Here is a 15,241-nt window from a genome sequence, read left to right as displayed (position 1 = left end):
GAAAGACTTAAAACAATAGCTGATCCGCGCAGTTTGGGATCCGACTTGTGTGATACCACTAAGTCAGATCTTCGGCGGGGGGTATTTGTAACGCTTGGATCAGCCGAGAGAGCTAGTTCGCAGCGCCATCTAGTGGTCGGCACCGTAATGGCCGTGGCAGAGCATACACCCTCTATGGGCTAGGTTTGGGAGGTCACGAAAAGGGGCATAGGAAAGGGTGATAGATTTAACAGCCCAGATTGTCAACTTTCTCTGGCATTTCCCTTGTTCTATGAGAGGGCCCGAAGGTTCTAGCATGTTGAGGGGCTTGGCGTCGGTCTCTTCCCGTTTTGGCGCTCGACCCGAGCATTCGTTTTCTTTTATCAGAAAAAAAATATATTTTTGTATCTAAGTGCTTCTGAAACGAGAAAGTCTCGAGTTAATCCGGCGTTAGTTTTTCCAAGCTAGGTAAGATGGAGAAGGGGATAAAGTAATTGGTCAAACTAGTTAGATGATTTCATCCACATAGGACCGGCCATTGGCGCAGTTTATACGGCAGAAGAGGAACGCCGTGTCGCCGCATTTTTATTACAATACCGACCCGGTTCAGCTTCACGGATCCAAAGACGCCGAGGCGTCGAGTAGATCGAGAGACCGAGGGACGCAAAAGAGGTCCAGAGGAGCAGCCGAAGCTGCGGTGGAAAATTTACAGGCCCAAGTACCCGGGCACCAACGACGCTAGCGGGAGTTGAGTGGTTTTTGGAAGAAAAAAAAACTCCATCTTCTGGTTGGAGAGCGAGCCAAGGAAGGGCTACATAGCGTAGACTGAGCGCAATCAAGAACAGTCTGAGATTTCGAGTGGCGGCGCGAGTGGTCGTCGAAAACAGCCCGATTGCGGAAGGTCGGGAAGAGATCGGGAAGAGATCGGGAAGGCAGAAATTTGAAAAGAATTATTATGTGTATTGTCGAGTGTTTTATGTTAATTTAAATAATTTTTTTTTTGTTAGTTTTTTTTGAGAAAGACATCGGCAGTCGGCAAGGGGCGGCGCGAACGAGAAAAAGAAAAGGGGCGAGAAAGTTTTTTTTTTATGTAATGAGTCGCTCAAAGTAAGTGTGGAGAGAGGAAAGTGGGGAATTTGTGAGTGAGTTTTGTTGTGCTTTATGCCACTCCCTATCGGAGTTCTCGTTCCAGGTCCGATTCGCCTCCGGAAAGCGCTTTCGTCGGTGGACATGCGGATCTGCGGGTGAGTGTGAAAGAGAAATGTAAAAGACTCAACTCGAACGATTTGACTCGAGTCCCACTGAAAAAGTAAAGAGGAGAGGGACAAATACTTTATATGCTTCCCCCCTTACTGTTTCTATTTCTTCCCCCCTTTCGGTTTGGCCGTTGTTAATCTTTTTTATATGTGAAATAATTATTCATTTTGTTTATCACTATTATTAAGTCATTTTGAAATTCCATCTATTTTATCTGTTTTATGCGTACCTATTTTTGGGTTAGGTTTAGTTTTAGTTTAGAAATTTGTTTATGTAGGGTTCAATCAATTTTATAATGTTCTAGAATATAGTTTTTGTTTGCCTTCGGCTAGCCAAATGCCCCAGAGAGCCCCATGAGAACGCAGAGGGGTCATTCCGTGAAAATTGCGACCTAGGGATGGCCAAGGAAGGGAGGGTCAATCCGCTTCAACGAGATCGGAGGCGAGGAAAAGCGTTCGGGAACAGGTAGAAGAAAGAGCCAATTATGTGTTCAGTCGAATTTTAGGTCCAAATTAACTCTCGTCGTAGCACGCACAGATTATAACCTTGTAATAATGAGAATAGGCATTAAGTGAGAGGAGGGCAAGATCACCACCCCACCTAGCCGACGAGCCTCCCAGCCGGGAATATCTGCGTGCCCCCTTCTCTCACTCCCCGACACCTGCCAAGTTCGTTACAGTTATAAGTAATTATTAATTTCATTATTATAAAGTTAGTGGCGCCCAACAATGGGACCCAAAATAATTGGTAGAACCGCATCTCGATGTGGTCAACAATATCGCAGGAACACACATCAAAAACACTTTCGATTTTTCTGGCAAACTAGATACTATGTAGTGAGCTTGAGAAGAGAAGCATATACGTTTGTCCGCTTTTATTCTCAAACTACGGTTGCTGCAGCATCTGGGCCAGAATAACGAGCTTCACAGTCAGCAAAATTTTGCAAATCATTCGCATAGGAGTTATTGTTGAGAAGTTGCTAGCAGCGATCGACAAGCCACGGCTGACGTCGTAGAGCTTAGTAGGCGATTAAATACCCTACAGTAATGGAGTCCGTAGCCCAACTAGTTAGACGTTTGGAAAAGCAGGGAAGAAGTCTTTAGATAAGTCTACCCTGACCACGGATAACAAGTTTTGGCAAAGACCCATCCACTTTCAGCAATAGTATGCGGCAGAGCTAGCCATCAAACGCTTGGAAAGACAGAACAATCTCTTTATAAAGAGTTTGCCTGGCCACGGGTGATGGAAAACCAGCATACCTGTCCGCAGAAGCAAGAGTGCGAAGGAGAGTAAAGAAGACGAAACTGATTAGCTTCGATTTACTCGCACTTTAGCTTGCAGTCGTTGTTTTTGTCTTGCGGATCGGCGCGCCAAAGCAACAAGACGTTTGGTTGTTGCGAGGGCTGATTAGCACGGCACAAGTAGCGGTAAATTATGTTGGTTCTTTCTTCTCACACCAGTTCCAATAAGATTTTTTTTTCAGGGGAACTAAGCTATGCTTGAAGGCAAATAAATGTTTTTGTATTTCTTTATATATTGCGGTTTTTACAAAATATTATTTTTTATTTATAATTTGTTTTATGTTTTGTTTTCAACAATAAACGCGTCTCAATTCCTCAAGCGGCAAACAAAAAAAAAAAAAAAAGTGTCACAAACGAAGGTGTTAGGAGAGAACAAGGGTGATAAAACGCGGAACAGCTGGTTCAGTTGAGATAGGTCATTGACCGGCAGAGAGTTGTGAGCGCTGAAGAAGGAAAGGCTAGTTGAAGTACCGAAGGGAATTGAGCGGGTCAGCTGTTTTGAATCTCGAATCGTTAAATCTCGTTGATAGTGAGTGACAGAGTAAGCGGAAGTTAGCAGTTGGAGATAAAGGGAACGTATTAATAATGGAGGGAGAACCTGTAGATCCGTCCGTCTGCATTCTGTGTGGAGAAGAGTTTGGATCTCAGCAGTTATACAAGACCAGGTGTGGCCACGAATTTCATAAAGCTTGCATAGTGCCATATTCGAGGGAAAATGCCAAATGTCCTAGGTGTGGAAGAGTCACTTTTGACTTGCAAGGCGGCGCATCGGGCTCGGGCATGCAAACCGCCAAACAGCAGGCAGGAGGCAAAGAAAAAGCTTCAGGCACCCCAGCGGCGGGAGCACCCGTTAATAACCCAGGGTCGGCTCCAGTGGATAGCGGGAATATAGGGATCATGATTACCCAAGCAGTGCGGGCCATGCAAAACGACCTTTTATCCCAGTTGTCGGAGCAGATGGCGCAAATAATACAAACCAATGTCGCTGCTCATCTTCAACTGACTGGCCGAGATCATCATACTCGAAACTTAGCTCAGGACCATAGTTCGCAGGGTCAGGAAGCAGGCGGAGGCCGAGAATCGACAGGATTTTACAGAGAGGGCAGAGACACTCCTAGAAGTATAGCTTCCGACCTGTCCCAAAGGCCGGACAAGGTCGTACACATTATGAATGGTTGGAAGCTACGATTTAGCGGGAATGCGGAAGGAATTAGCGTTGATAATTTTATCTAAAGAGTAGAAGCTCTTACCCATTCAACGCTGGAAAGCAACTTCGCGGTGCTATGTAGCAACGCTAGCATCCTCTTTGACGGAAAGGCTCGTGAATTCTTTTGGAGGTTTCATAAGTCAGTGGTAGTTGTACGATGGGACTTGCTTTGTCAGGCATTAAGGAAACAGTTCCGAGACACTCGCACGGATGTGGACATTCGAGAAGCGATCAGGGACCGGAAGCAAAAAGAAAAGGAAGGGTTCGATGCTTTTTATGACGCCATAGTTCAGCTAATGGATAGTTTAGAGTCTCCCTTGTCAGAAAAGTCTGTGGTAGACATACTGCGAAGGAATTTGAGGCCCGAAGTAAGGCACGAGTTGCTCAATATAAACATAACTTCGGTTGGGGAGCTCAGGGAAATATGCAGACGAAGAGAGAGTTTCCTGGATGACGTGAGACGGAATTATGGTTATCAAAAGAGTGTCCCTTTCCGTAGGCAAGTGGCTGAGTTGGTGGAGGAGCACATGTCTGATAACGCAACGGAGTTTTCCGAAGGGGAGGGCGAAGGCGAAATAGGAGCGTTGGCCTTGGTATGTTGGAACTGCCATAAGGAAGGACATCGGTACCAGGATTGCGAATCCAAACGCAAGATCTTTTGCTATGGGTGTGGCATTCCAAACATTTACAAACCAGCTTGTGAAAAATGTCAGAAAAAAAACGGCAGGGCGAGCACACAGCCTCGTCAGCTTCAAAGTGTGCGTCGCCAAAAATCCGCGAACCCAGACGCCAGCCAGTAGAAAAGCAACACCAGGCAGTTATAGATACAACCATTCCAGTCCAGTCCGTCAGTAGTGTAGCAACAAATTTATGGCACAATTTCATTAATTCTCATTCAGATGCAGAGGCTGCAGAAACACTGTTCCGTCGTAAATCCAATTCAAGACACTCCAAACGGATGAGATCATTTTGGAAGGCAGCTAAATCAATAAATGCGATTAGGTACAAAGAGCTAGATAAACGTCCGTACGCAGAGGTAAACATTTTTGAGCGGCCAGTGCTTGGGTTGTTAGATACGGGGGCAGCGATGAGTGTAGTTGGTGGGAATTTGGCTAAACAAATAATCACCAGTAGGATTCCATTTAAACGGGGAATCTCAGTTGCTCATACTGCAGATGGCAAGCGGCAGGAGGTTCTGGGGCGATTGAGAACTCCAGTCACCTATGATAAGGTTGTAAAGGACTTGGAACTACATATCACTCCGTCGCTTAGCCAGGACTTATATTTAGGAATCGATTTTTGGTCCACGTTCAATTTATTACCTCCGGAGATGCAGGTAGTAGAAATTTGTCAGGAATCGCATGAACTAACTCTAAGCCAGAAAGAGGATTTGCAGAAGGTTGTGTCGGGATTTCCATCCTTTGCAGTCTCTGGTTTGGGTAGAACATCGGTTTTGTCGCACTCGATCGATGCAGGAGATGCCAAGCCCGTAAAACAACGGCATTTTCCCGTGTCACCAGCAGTGGAGAAATTGCTGTATTCTGAAGTGGACAGGATGCTCAAATTAGGAGTTATTGAGGAATCTGATAGCGCCTGGTCCTCTCCAGTTGTGCTAGTCCAGAAACCGGGAAAGGTTAGACTTTGCCTAGACAGCCGGAAGGTCAATGCCGTTACACGAAAGGATGCCTATCCGTTGCCGCAAATAGACGGTATACTAAGTCGCCTCCCCAGAGCAATGTTCATCTCAAGTCTGGATCTCAAGGATGCCTATTGGCAGATACCCTTGGATCCGGAGTCTCGGGACAAAACTGCTTTCACAATTCCGGGTAAACCTTTATATCAGTTCAAGGTCATGCCGTTCGGTCTCACCAACGCGTCGCAAACCATGACCAGATTGATGGACAAGGTGATCCCGGCGGAACTTCGCAATGAAGTCTTCGTCTACTTGGATGACTTGTTAATCGTTTCCGATAGCTTTGAGTCGCATCTAAAGGTATTGAGAGTTGTAGCGCAGCATGTTCGATTGGCCGGATTAACGCTTAACGTGGAAAAGAGCAAATTCTGTATGCGTTCGGTGAAGTATCTTGGTCATTTCGTCGGGGAGGGTGTCATTCGAACGGATCCCGGGAAAATTTCGGCCATGATGGACTTTCCAGTACCGAACTCTCTGAAAGCCTTACGGAGATTCCTTGGAATGGTTGGATGGTATCGTAAATTTATAGCAAATTTTGCGTCGATAGCTTCCCCTCTCACTGACTTGCTGAAACCTAAGTGCAGATTTGTCATGACACCAGAAGGACGTACAGCGTTCGAGGTACTTAAAAAATTGTTGTGCTCTGCGCCAGTTCTTCGCAGTCCGGATTTCAACCAGCCGTTCTTTGTGCATTGCGATGCCAGCAAATCGGGAGTTGGAGGCGTCTTGGTTCAAAAGACTCCAGAGGGAGACGAATTTCCGATAGCTTTTGTGTCGAAAAAACTTAATAAGGCGCAAAGAAATTATTCTGTGACCGAGCAAGAGTGTCTGGCGGCAATCGTTTGCATCAACCGTTTCAGAGCCTACATTGAAGGACATGATTTTACGGTTATCACCGATCATGCATCTCTGAAATGGCTCATGACTCAGACGGATCTTCATTCGCGGCTAGCCCGATGGGCATTAAAGTTACAGGGCTTTAACTTCAAAATTGAACACCGGAGTGGTCGTTTAAATGTTGTACCCGATGCCTTGTCCAGAGTCAATGAAGAAGATTTGGCGGCCGTGGATGTTGGTTATGGTCAAGCAGTTGATCTCGAGTCCCCAGCTTTTAAGTCCGCCGAGTATGTAGAACTGGCAAGCAGAATAAAAGCCAATGACGTTAACCTGCCGGATCTGAGGGTGGTCGAAGGTCTTGTGTACAGGAAGTGTGATTTCGCCACAGGGAGTACTCTTCATGATAATTTTATCTGGAAGTTATGGATCCCACAGAGTCTTATTCCAGAGGTATTAGCCAATGCTCACGACCATCCCTTAGCATCGCATGGGGGAGTTCATAAGACTTTAGAGCGAGTGCGACAGTTTCTCTATTGGCCAAGTTTAGTCAAAGATGTAAAAGCATATGTACTCGCGTGCGACACGTGCAAATCTACTAAAGCACCGAACTCTGTCCATCGACCCCCGATGGGAGTGGCACCTGAGTCGCAGAGGTTTTTCCAAAAGCTATACGTCGACTTTCTAGGCCCGTATCCACGCTCAAAAAGCGGGAACATTGGTATATTTATAGTGTTAGATCACTATTCAAAGTTCGTCTTTCTGAAAGCTGTTAAAAAACTAACGGCTGATCTTGTGATCAAGTATCTGCAGCAAGATCTGTTTCATACTTTTGGCTTTCCGGAGATCATTGTATCGGTCAATGGCTCTCAATTTAAGTCGGAAGTTTTCCAGAAGTTTCTCAAGGCGCACAAGATATCACATACGGCCACAGCAGTATACTCTCCGCAGTCGAATGCGTCAGAGCGAGTAAACCGGTCGGTAATTGCCGCCATTCGCTCATACGTGAGGGCAGATCAGAAAAATTGGGACGAGGAGCTGAGCAGTATCTGTTGCGCATTGCGAACCGCGGTCCATTCCAGCCTCGGAACTTCGCCGTATTATATGGTATTTGGGCAACAGTTCGTTAGCTCCGGGGAAACATACAAAATTCTGAGAGCTCTTCGATTGTTGGATGATAAATCCCTAGTGTTTTCCAAGGAGGATTCGTTAGAGTTGGTACGTAGCAAGGCTTTAACGATAATGGAGAAGCAAAGGGCGAAAAACGAACGGATTTACAATTTGAGATCAAGGGAGATTTCGTATCAAGTGGGCCAAGAGGTGCTCAGAAAGAACTTCAAGCAGAGTAACTTCCAGGCTGGCTATAGTGCCAAACTGGGCCCAGCATATGTGAAGGCCAGAATACGCAAGAAAATAGGGAATGCTTACTATGAATTAGAGGATCTGCAAGGACGGTCTATTGGTCGATACCACGCGAAAGACTTAAAACAATAGCTGATCCGCGCAGTTTGGGATCCGACTTGTGTGATACCACTAAGTCAGATCTTCGGCGGGGGGTATTTGTAACGCTTGGATCAGCCGAGAGAGCTAGTTCGCAGCGCCATCTAGTGGTCGGCACCGTAATGGCCGTGGCAGAGCATACACCCTCTATGGGCTAGGTTTGGGAGGTCACGAAAAGGGGCATAGGAAAGGGTGATAGATTTAACAGCCCAGATTGTCAACTTTCTCTGGCATTTCCCTTGTTCTATGAGAGGGCCCGAAGGTTCTAGCATGTTGAGGGGCTTGGCGTCGGTCTCTTCCCGTTTTGGCGCTCGACCCGAGCATTCGTTTTCTTTTATCAGAAAAAAAATATATTTTTGTATCTAAGTGCTTCTGAAACGAGAAAGTCTCGAGTTAATCCGGCGTTAGTTTTTCCAAGCTAGGTAAGATGGAGAAGGGGATAAAGTAATTGGTCAAACTAGTTAGATGATTTCATCCACATAGGACCGGCCATTGGCGCAGTTTATACGGCAGAAGAGGAACGCCGTGTCGCCGCATTTTTATTACAATACCGACCCGGTTCAGCTTCACGGATCCAAAGACGCCGAGGCGTCGAGTAGATCGAGAGACCGAGGGACGCAAAAGAGGTCCAGAGGAGCAGCCGAAGCTGCGGTGGAAAATTTACAGGCCCAAGTACCCGGGCACCAACGACGCTAGCGGGAGTTGAGTGGTTTTTGGAAGAAAAAAAAACTCCATCTTCTGGTTGGAGAGCGAGCCAAGGAAGGGCTACATAGCGTAGACTGAGCGCAATCAAGAACAGTCTGAGATTTCGAGTGGCGGCGCGAGTGGTCGTCGAAAACAGCCCGATTGCGGAAGGTCGGGAAGAGATCGGGAAGAGATCGGGAAGGCAGAAATTTGAAAAGAATTATTATGTGTATTGTCGAGTGTTTTATGTTAATTTAAATAATTTTTTTTTTGTTAGTTTTTTTTGAGAAAGACATCGGCAGTCGGCAAGGGGCGGCGCGAACGAGAAAAAGAAAAGGGGCGAGAAAGTTTTTTTTTATGTAATGAGTCGCTCAAAGTAAGTGTGGAGAGAGGAAAGTGGGGAATTTGTGAGTGAGTTTTGTTGTGCTTTATGCCACTCCCTATCGGAGTTCTCGTTCCAGGTCCGATTCGCCTCCGGAAAGCGCTTTCGTCGGTGGACATGCGGATCTGCGGGTGAGTGTGAAAGAGAAATGTAAAAGACTCAACTCGAACGATTTGACTCGAGTCCCACTGAAAAAGTAAAGAGGAGAGGGACAAATACTTTATATGCTTCCCCCCTTACTGTTTCTATTTCTTCCCCCTTTCGGTTTGGCCGTTGTTAATCTTTTTTATATGTGAAATAATTATTCATTTTGTTTATCACTATTATTAAGTCATTTTGAAATTCCATCTATTTTATCTGTTTTATGCGTACCTATTTTTGGGTTAGGTTTAGTTTTAGTTTAGAAATTTGTTTATGTAGGGTTCAATCAATTTTATAATGTTCTAGAATATAGTTTTTGTTTGCCTTCGGCTAGCCAAATGCCCCAGAGAGCCCCATGAGAACGCAGAGGGGTCATTCCGTGAAAATTGCGACCTAGGGATGGCCAAGGAAGGGAGGGTCAATCCGCTTCAACGAGATCGGAGGCGAGGAAAAGCGTTCGGGAACAGGTAGAAGAAAGAGCCAATTATGTGTTCAGTCGAATTTTAGGTCCAAATTAACTCTCGTCGTAGCACGCACAGATTATAACCTTGTAATAATGAGAATAGGCATTAAGTGAGAGGAGGGCAAGATCACCACCCCACCTAGCCGACGAGCCTCCCAGCCGGGAATATCTGCGTGCCCCCTTCTCTCACTCCCCGACACCTGCCAAGTTCGTTACAGTTATAAGTAATTATTAATTTCATTATTATAAAGTTAGTGGCGCCCAACAATGGGACCCAAAATAATTGGTAGAACCGCATCTCGATGTGGTCAACAATATCGCAGGAACACACATCAAAAACACTTTCGATTTTTCTGGCAAACTAGATACTATGTAGTGAGCTTGAGAAGAGAAGCATATACGTTTGTCCGCTTTTATTCTCAAACTACGGTTGCTGCAGCATCTGGGCCAGAATAACGAGCTTCACAGTCAGCAAAATTTTGCAAATCATTCGCATAGGAGTTATTGTTGAGAAGTTGCTAGCAGCGATCGACAAGCCACGGCTGACGTCGTAGAGCTTAGTAGGCGATTAAATACCCTACAGTAATGGAGTCCGTAGCCCAACTAGTTAGACGTTTGGAAAAGCAGGGAAGAAGTCTTTAGATAAGTCTACCCTGACCACGGATAACAAGTTTTGGCAAAGACCCATCCACTTTCAGCAATAGTATGCGGCAGAGCTAGCCATCAAACGCTTGGAAAGACAGAACAATCTCTTTATAAAGAGTTTGCCTGGCCACGGGTGATGGAAAACCAGCATACCTGTCCGCAGAAGCAAGAGTGCGAAGGAGAGTAAAGAAGACGAAACTGATTAGCTTCGATTTACTCGCACTTTAGCTTGCAGTCGTTGTTTTTGTCTTGCGGATCGGCGCGCCAAAGCAACAAGACGTTTGGTTGTTGCGAGGGCTGATTAGCACGGCACAAGTAGCGGTAAATTATGTTGGTTCTTTCTTCTCACACCAGTTCCAATAAGATTTTTTTTTCAGGGGAACTAAGCTATGCTTGAAGGCAAATAAATGTTTTTGTATTTCTTTATATATTGCGGTTTTTACAAAATATTATTTTTTATTTATAATTTGTTTTATGTTTTGTTTTCAACAATAAACGCGTCTCAATTCCTCAAGCGGCAAACAAAAAAAAAAAAAAAAGTGTCACAAACGAAGGTGTTAGGAGAGAACAAGGGTGATAAAACGCGGAACAGCTGGTTCAGTTGAGATAGGTCATTGACCGGCAGAGAGTTGTGAGCGCTGAAGAAGGAAAGGCTAGTTGAAGTACCGAAGGGAATTGAGCGGGTCAGCTGTTTTGAATCTCGAATCGTTAAATCTCGTTGATAGTGAGTGACAGAGTAAGCGGAAGTTAGCAGTTGGAGATAAAGGGAACGTATTAATAATGGAGGGAGAACCTGTAGATCCGTCCGTCTGCATTCTGTGTGGAGAAGAGTTTGGATCTCAGCAGTTATACAAGACCAGGTGTGGCCACGAATTTCATAAAGCTTGCATAGTGCCATATTCGAGGGAAAAAGCCAAATGTCCTAGGTGTGGAAGAGTCACTTTTGACTTGCAAGGCGGCGCATCGGGCTCGGGCATGCAAACCGCCAAACAGCAGGCAGGAGGCAAAGAAAAAGCTTCAGGCACCCCAGCGGCGGGAGCACCCGTTAATAACCCAGGGTCGGCTCCAGTGGATAGCGGGAATATAGGGATCATGATTACCCAAGCAGTGCGGGCCATGCAAAACGACCTTTTATCCCAGTTGTCGGAGCAGATGGCGCAAATAATACAAACCAATGTCGCTGCTCATCTTCAACTGACTGGCCGAGATCATCATACTCGAAACTTAGCTCAGGACCATAGTTCGCAGGGTCAGGAAGCAGGCGGAGGCCGAGAATCGACAGGATTTTACAGAGAGGGCAGAGACACTCCTAGAAGTTTAGCTTCCGACCTGTCCCAAAGGCCGGACAAGGTCGTACACATTATGAATGGTTGGAAGCTACGATTTAGCGGGAATGCGGAAGGAATTAGCGTTGATAATTTTATCTATAGAGTAGAAGCTCTTACCCATTCAACGCTGGAAAGCAACTTCGCGGTGCTATGTAGCAACGCTAGCATCCTCTTTGACGGAAAGGCTCGTGAATTCTTTTGGAGGTTTCATAAGTCAGTGGTAGTTGTACAATGGGACTTGCTTTGTCAGGCATTAAGGAAACAGTTCCGAGACACTCGCACGGATGTGGACATTCGAGAAGCGATCAGAGACCGGAAGCAAAAAGAAAAGGAAGGGTTCGATGCTTTTTATGACGCCATAGTTCAGCTAATGGATAGTTTAGAGTCTCCCTTGTCAGAAAAGTCTGTGGTAGACATACTGCGAAGGAATTTGAGGCCCGAAGTAAGGCACGAGTTGCTTAATATAAACATAACTTCGGTTGGGGAGCTCAGGGAAATATGCAGACGAAGAGAGAGTTTCCTGGATGACGTGAGACGGAATTATGGTTATCAAAAGAGTGTCCCTTTCCGTAGGCAAGTGGCTGAGTTGGTGGAGGAGCACATGTATGATGACGCAACGGAGTTTTCCGAAGGGGAGGGCGAAGGCGAAATAGGAGCGTTGGCCTTGGTATGTTGGAACTACCATAAGGAAGGACATCGGTACCAGGATTGCGAATCCAAACGCAAGATCTTTTGCTATGGGTGTGGCATTCCAAACATTTACAAACCAGCTTGTGAAAAATGTCCACATCCGAGGAGTGGAGATGGCGGCAAATGAAGTCCTTGTACAGCTTACATATGCTGGGAGTGAGCTTCTGGACATGCGGAGAGGCCACCATATAGTATGAGGTGAACAGGCCTTTCAGGACACGCTCCTGGTTGGAGAGCTTCGGACGGGCGGGCATGTCCAGAAAGCCGTGCTTCACCAGCAGCGGTTTGATCAGCTCCGTGTACTCCTCTGTGACAGCCATCTTCTCCTTATTCACGGACTGAGCCTGTATATACTCCTTCTGGCGCCCAAAGTTATCCTCCTGTTCCTCCAGCTCTAAGATCTTCACCTTCAACGAGGATATCTTCATCTTCGAGGGCGTGTCCAAGTCGTCCAGCACCTTACTGATCAGATTGCGATCGTGCACTAGCTCATTCTGCTTGGTATTAAGGTCACACGTCTCGTAGATGATCTCAATGAAGAACTGCATCCGGTCATTGAGGTCGGTGATCAGCTTCTCCATGCAACGCACGAGCACGCGGACGATCTTGTGGTCGAGCAGACAGTCCTTCAATAGATTTTTGATCAACGTCTTCATATTGCTACGCCCAATCTCGTCGCCCAGGTCGTACGAGTCCAGGATTTCCACCAGCGAGAGCAGCATGTTCTGGAACTCTATCTGGGCGAACTTGTCCATGTCCGGTTTCTGGCTCTCACAGAACCTACAATGGATAGCAATCACTTACTGTTTGGATTTCGTTTGGGTCTCATTCAACTCACTTGTTCACATAGGTGCAGAAGACACTCAGTTCGGGCAGCACCTGGTCGCTTTCGTCCGCCTGCGTGCTCTCCAGATAGTCGCCGAGGCACTGCCAATAGAGCAACAGCTTCACGTTGAGACATTCCAGCGGTACACATCGATGCAGCTCACAGTCGTCACCGAGGGGCAGTTGTGCCATCAGTTGCTGATTGTCGGTCTGCTCAAAGATTTCACGCAACATTTGCTTGGTCACGCTCCGGAAACGCATCAGCTCTTCCTCGCTGGAGTCCAGCTTGAGGGCCGCTATCAGAGCCACATAGTTCTGTTGGTAGGAGTCGATCCAGGCCTTAAGCATGATGTTTACCACCGTCTTTTTAACGTTGGCCGAGCTGTCGTTCAGACCTTGCTCCAGGAGGGTCAGGCGCTGCGCCACCCTGTAGGCGCGCACTGGATAGTTGCACATGTTGACGTACGTATGGCGGCGCACCTTCTCGTCCACGTCCCACAGACGCTGCAGTATGTAGGGCACCGTGATGTAGTTGCGGCCCATGCAGGTGATAATGCACTGGCGCACGCTGGACAAGGGATCCGCAGACAGATGGAACTGATAGGCGCAGACAACTGGATCGACGGGATTGTCCGGAATCTGGAGACGCTGCATGGCCAGGACTGCTTGCTTGCGCACACCGGCCGACACGTCCTTCACGCGCTCCAGCATAGTCTCGAGAATCTCGTCGCACTGCGTGTCGTCGAGTGCCGCATTGGGTCCCAGTTTCTCAAGTATCAGATTCACAAAGTAGCAAATCCGATAGCGAACGTGCGGACTGCTGGAATATGTCTGGGAAAAACAAACAAACAAAAGCATTCAATTGAATCTCAATGGTAAAGTACAGTAGACCCTTACAGTCAACAGCCAGTGGAATGTTTCAGTCATCATGGGGTGCGTCTTCTCCGACTCGAAGCTGGTCACGAATTTCGCGCAAAAGGACAGGGCCTTGTTACCGTTCTCGTTGCTCTCCTCCGCCTCGAGTACAGTCTTCAGCACATTGATGAATGTGTTCAGAAACTCTTGGTGGCCCATCTGCAAGGCAATTGACAATTCATAGTTGGATTGGACGAGTTCTAATCGGCTGAGCCAGCTGGCTAACCAGCGGGTCCCAGTGACGCTGTTCCTTACCCTCGAGTACAGTTGCTGCAGCTCCTTTTCGTAGCGCTTGTGGAGTGACTCCTTGAGTTCCGCGTGACGCATTATTGTGTACATGGATTCCGCGCCTCCTCTGCATTGTTCCCGGATGGAAACGGAGGTCGGATCACTGATCTCCATTTCGTTTTCCTTTTCGGCCGAAACGGCATTGTTGTTCTTGGTCGCCTCCCTTTTTGATGCGGCTGCTGCCGCCGCTTTGGATTTTGGCTTCGCTTTTGCCTTTGGTTTGGGCATTTCGTGATTTGTTTTGCTTTTACTAACTAAATACTGCTCGATTACTTTATACTGTACAATTTGTAAAACTTTCGTTAGTGTGCGATGGAACACAAACAAGCGTAGCGTTGTTGCTCATTCTTCTTTTTCACCCCCATTCGCTTGTTAATTTCAAAAAGAACGCTACGCGTGCGGTAATATTAGTGCATTTTAGACTGATGCTAGGGATGTTACATATATATCGATACATATCGCATCGTTAATCTGATTCCTCTTTCCAACCTATTCGCTTGTGAATTTAAAAAAATTAACAAAAAATGGGTATTTCAATTTATACTTTTGTTTACTTTCTAATGATACTGTTTAAAAATGAAAGAAAGAAAGTGATCTGTGAGAAAAATGTAGTACACAAACAAATTCCGTTACAACACGGCAGCAAAATATTCAACAAAAATGTCTAAAGTAACGAAGAAAGTTACGAAGCTCGCTCCATTTACCCGGACCGCACAAAGTCCGAGGAGAAGTCATTCACCGAGGTTAATGTCCTCGTCAAGACTTTGGACACGGCGCTGCTGCTGCTCAGCTCCAAGGAGGAATGCGTCCTGTTGACCGTCTTCAGTCACATAATGGACTTTACGCGGCGCCAGGACTAGAATGTACTGGAGCTGAAGGAGCATCAAATGCTGGAAGTGCTGCTGGAGAAGAAAATCTTCATTGATTCGGAGAACGTTATCATCCGACGCTTCGCCTTGTACCTCATGAACGCCTTAATAGACAACACGGACATAAACACGCTCGAGCCCGAGACGACTGAAGGCATCCTGGAGGTGGCCTATAGTTTCTACCTGCAGGAAACTGACGATTTCTGCATAGAATATCTCTCGCACCTGCTAAACATGGAA

The 15,241-nt window shown here is 46.4% G+C and overlaps 2 protein-coding genes and 2 long non-coding RNA genes across 7 annotated transcripts in view; 3 read left to right on the top strand and 1 right to left on the bottom strand.

Moving 5' to 3' along the window:
• Nucleotides 1-1,601: 1,601 nt before the first annotated feature.
• Nucleotides 1,602-2,770, top strand: LOC117189716. The gene is made up of 2 exons (XR_004473511.1): nucleotides 1,602-2,663; nucleotides 2,720-2,770. It is a non-coding gene; the product is annotated as an uncharacterized LOC117189716 (long non-coding RNA).
• On the bottom strand, nucleotides 2,202-14,422 carry LOC117189703 (condensin complex subunit 3-like). 4 transcript variants are annotated; one of them, XR_004473505.1, is made up of 6 exons: nucleotides 14,100-14,360; nucleotides 13,827-14,003; nucleotides 12,943-13,760; nucleotides 12,197-12,884; nucleotides 3,788-4,452; nucleotides 2,202-3,719 (listed from the first exon to the last, which is right to left on the bottom strand). XR_004473505.1 is itself a non-coding variant. In XM_033394794.1 (5 exons), the coding sequence occupies exons 1-5, from the start codon at nucleotides 14,358-14,360 to the stop codon at nucleotides 4,159-4,161; spliced, it is 2,238 nt and encodes a 745-aa protein (XP_033250685.1). In that variant the 5' UTR covers nucleotides 14,361-14,422; the 3' UTR covers nucleotides 2,202-4,158. The 4 variants fall into 4 exon arrangements, 2 of the variants coding, with proteins under 2 accessions (XP_033250685.1, XP_033250686.1); XM_033394794.1 differs by having other exon boundaries at nucleotides 2,202-4,452; nucleotides 14,100-14,422; XR_004473506.1 differs by lacking the exons at nucleotides 2,202-3,719; nucleotides 3,788-4,452 and adding an exon at nucleotides 9,946-11,463 and having other exon boundaries at nucleotides 11,532-12,884.
• Nucleotides 9,346-10,514, top strand: LOC117189715. Its single transcript, XR_004473510.1, has 2 exons — nucleotides 9,346-10,407; nucleotides 10,464-10,514. It is a non-coding gene; the product is annotated as an uncharacterized LOC117189715 (long non-coding RNA).
• Nucleotides 14,423-15,004: 582 nt separating the features above from the next.
• The window catches only part of LOC117189681, a 96,370-nt gene continuing 96,133 nt past the window's right edge, over nucleotides 15,005-15,241 (top strand). The window contains exon 1 of the mRNA XM_033394782.1: nucleotides 15,005-15,235. Within this exon, the coding sequence (XP_033250673.1) occupies nucleotides 15,020-15,235 (216 nt within the window). The 5' untranslated portion in view covers nucleotides 15,005-15,019. The remainder of the gene's footprint in view (nucleotides 15,236-15,241) is intronic.

This window comes from Drosophila miranda (genome assembly GCF_003369915.1).
Source record: "Drosophila miranda strain MSH22 chromosome Y unlocalized genomic scaffold, D.miranda_PacBio2.1 Contig_Y1_pilon, whole genome shotgun sequence".
NCBI lineage: Eukaryota > Metazoa > Arthropoda > Insecta > Diptera > Drosophilidae > Drosophila > Drosophila miranda.
Note: the sequence above shows the minus strand (reverse complement) of the source record. Positions and strands in the feature narration are given on the sequence as shown.

Coding starts and splice junctions, on each gene's coding strand:
- LOC117189703 (XM_033394794.1), bottom strand. CDS start 14,360: ATGCCCAAACCAAAGGCAAAAGCGAAGCCAAAATCCAAAGCGGCGGCA. Junction 13,761..13,826: donor CATTCCACTGGCTGTTGACT/GTAAGGGTCTAC, acceptor TGTTTTTCCCAG/ACATATTCCAGCAGTCCGCA. Junction 12,885..12,942: donor TTCTGCACCTATGTGAACAA/GTGAGTTGAATG, acceptor TATCCATTGTAG/GTTCTGTGAGAGCCAGAAAC.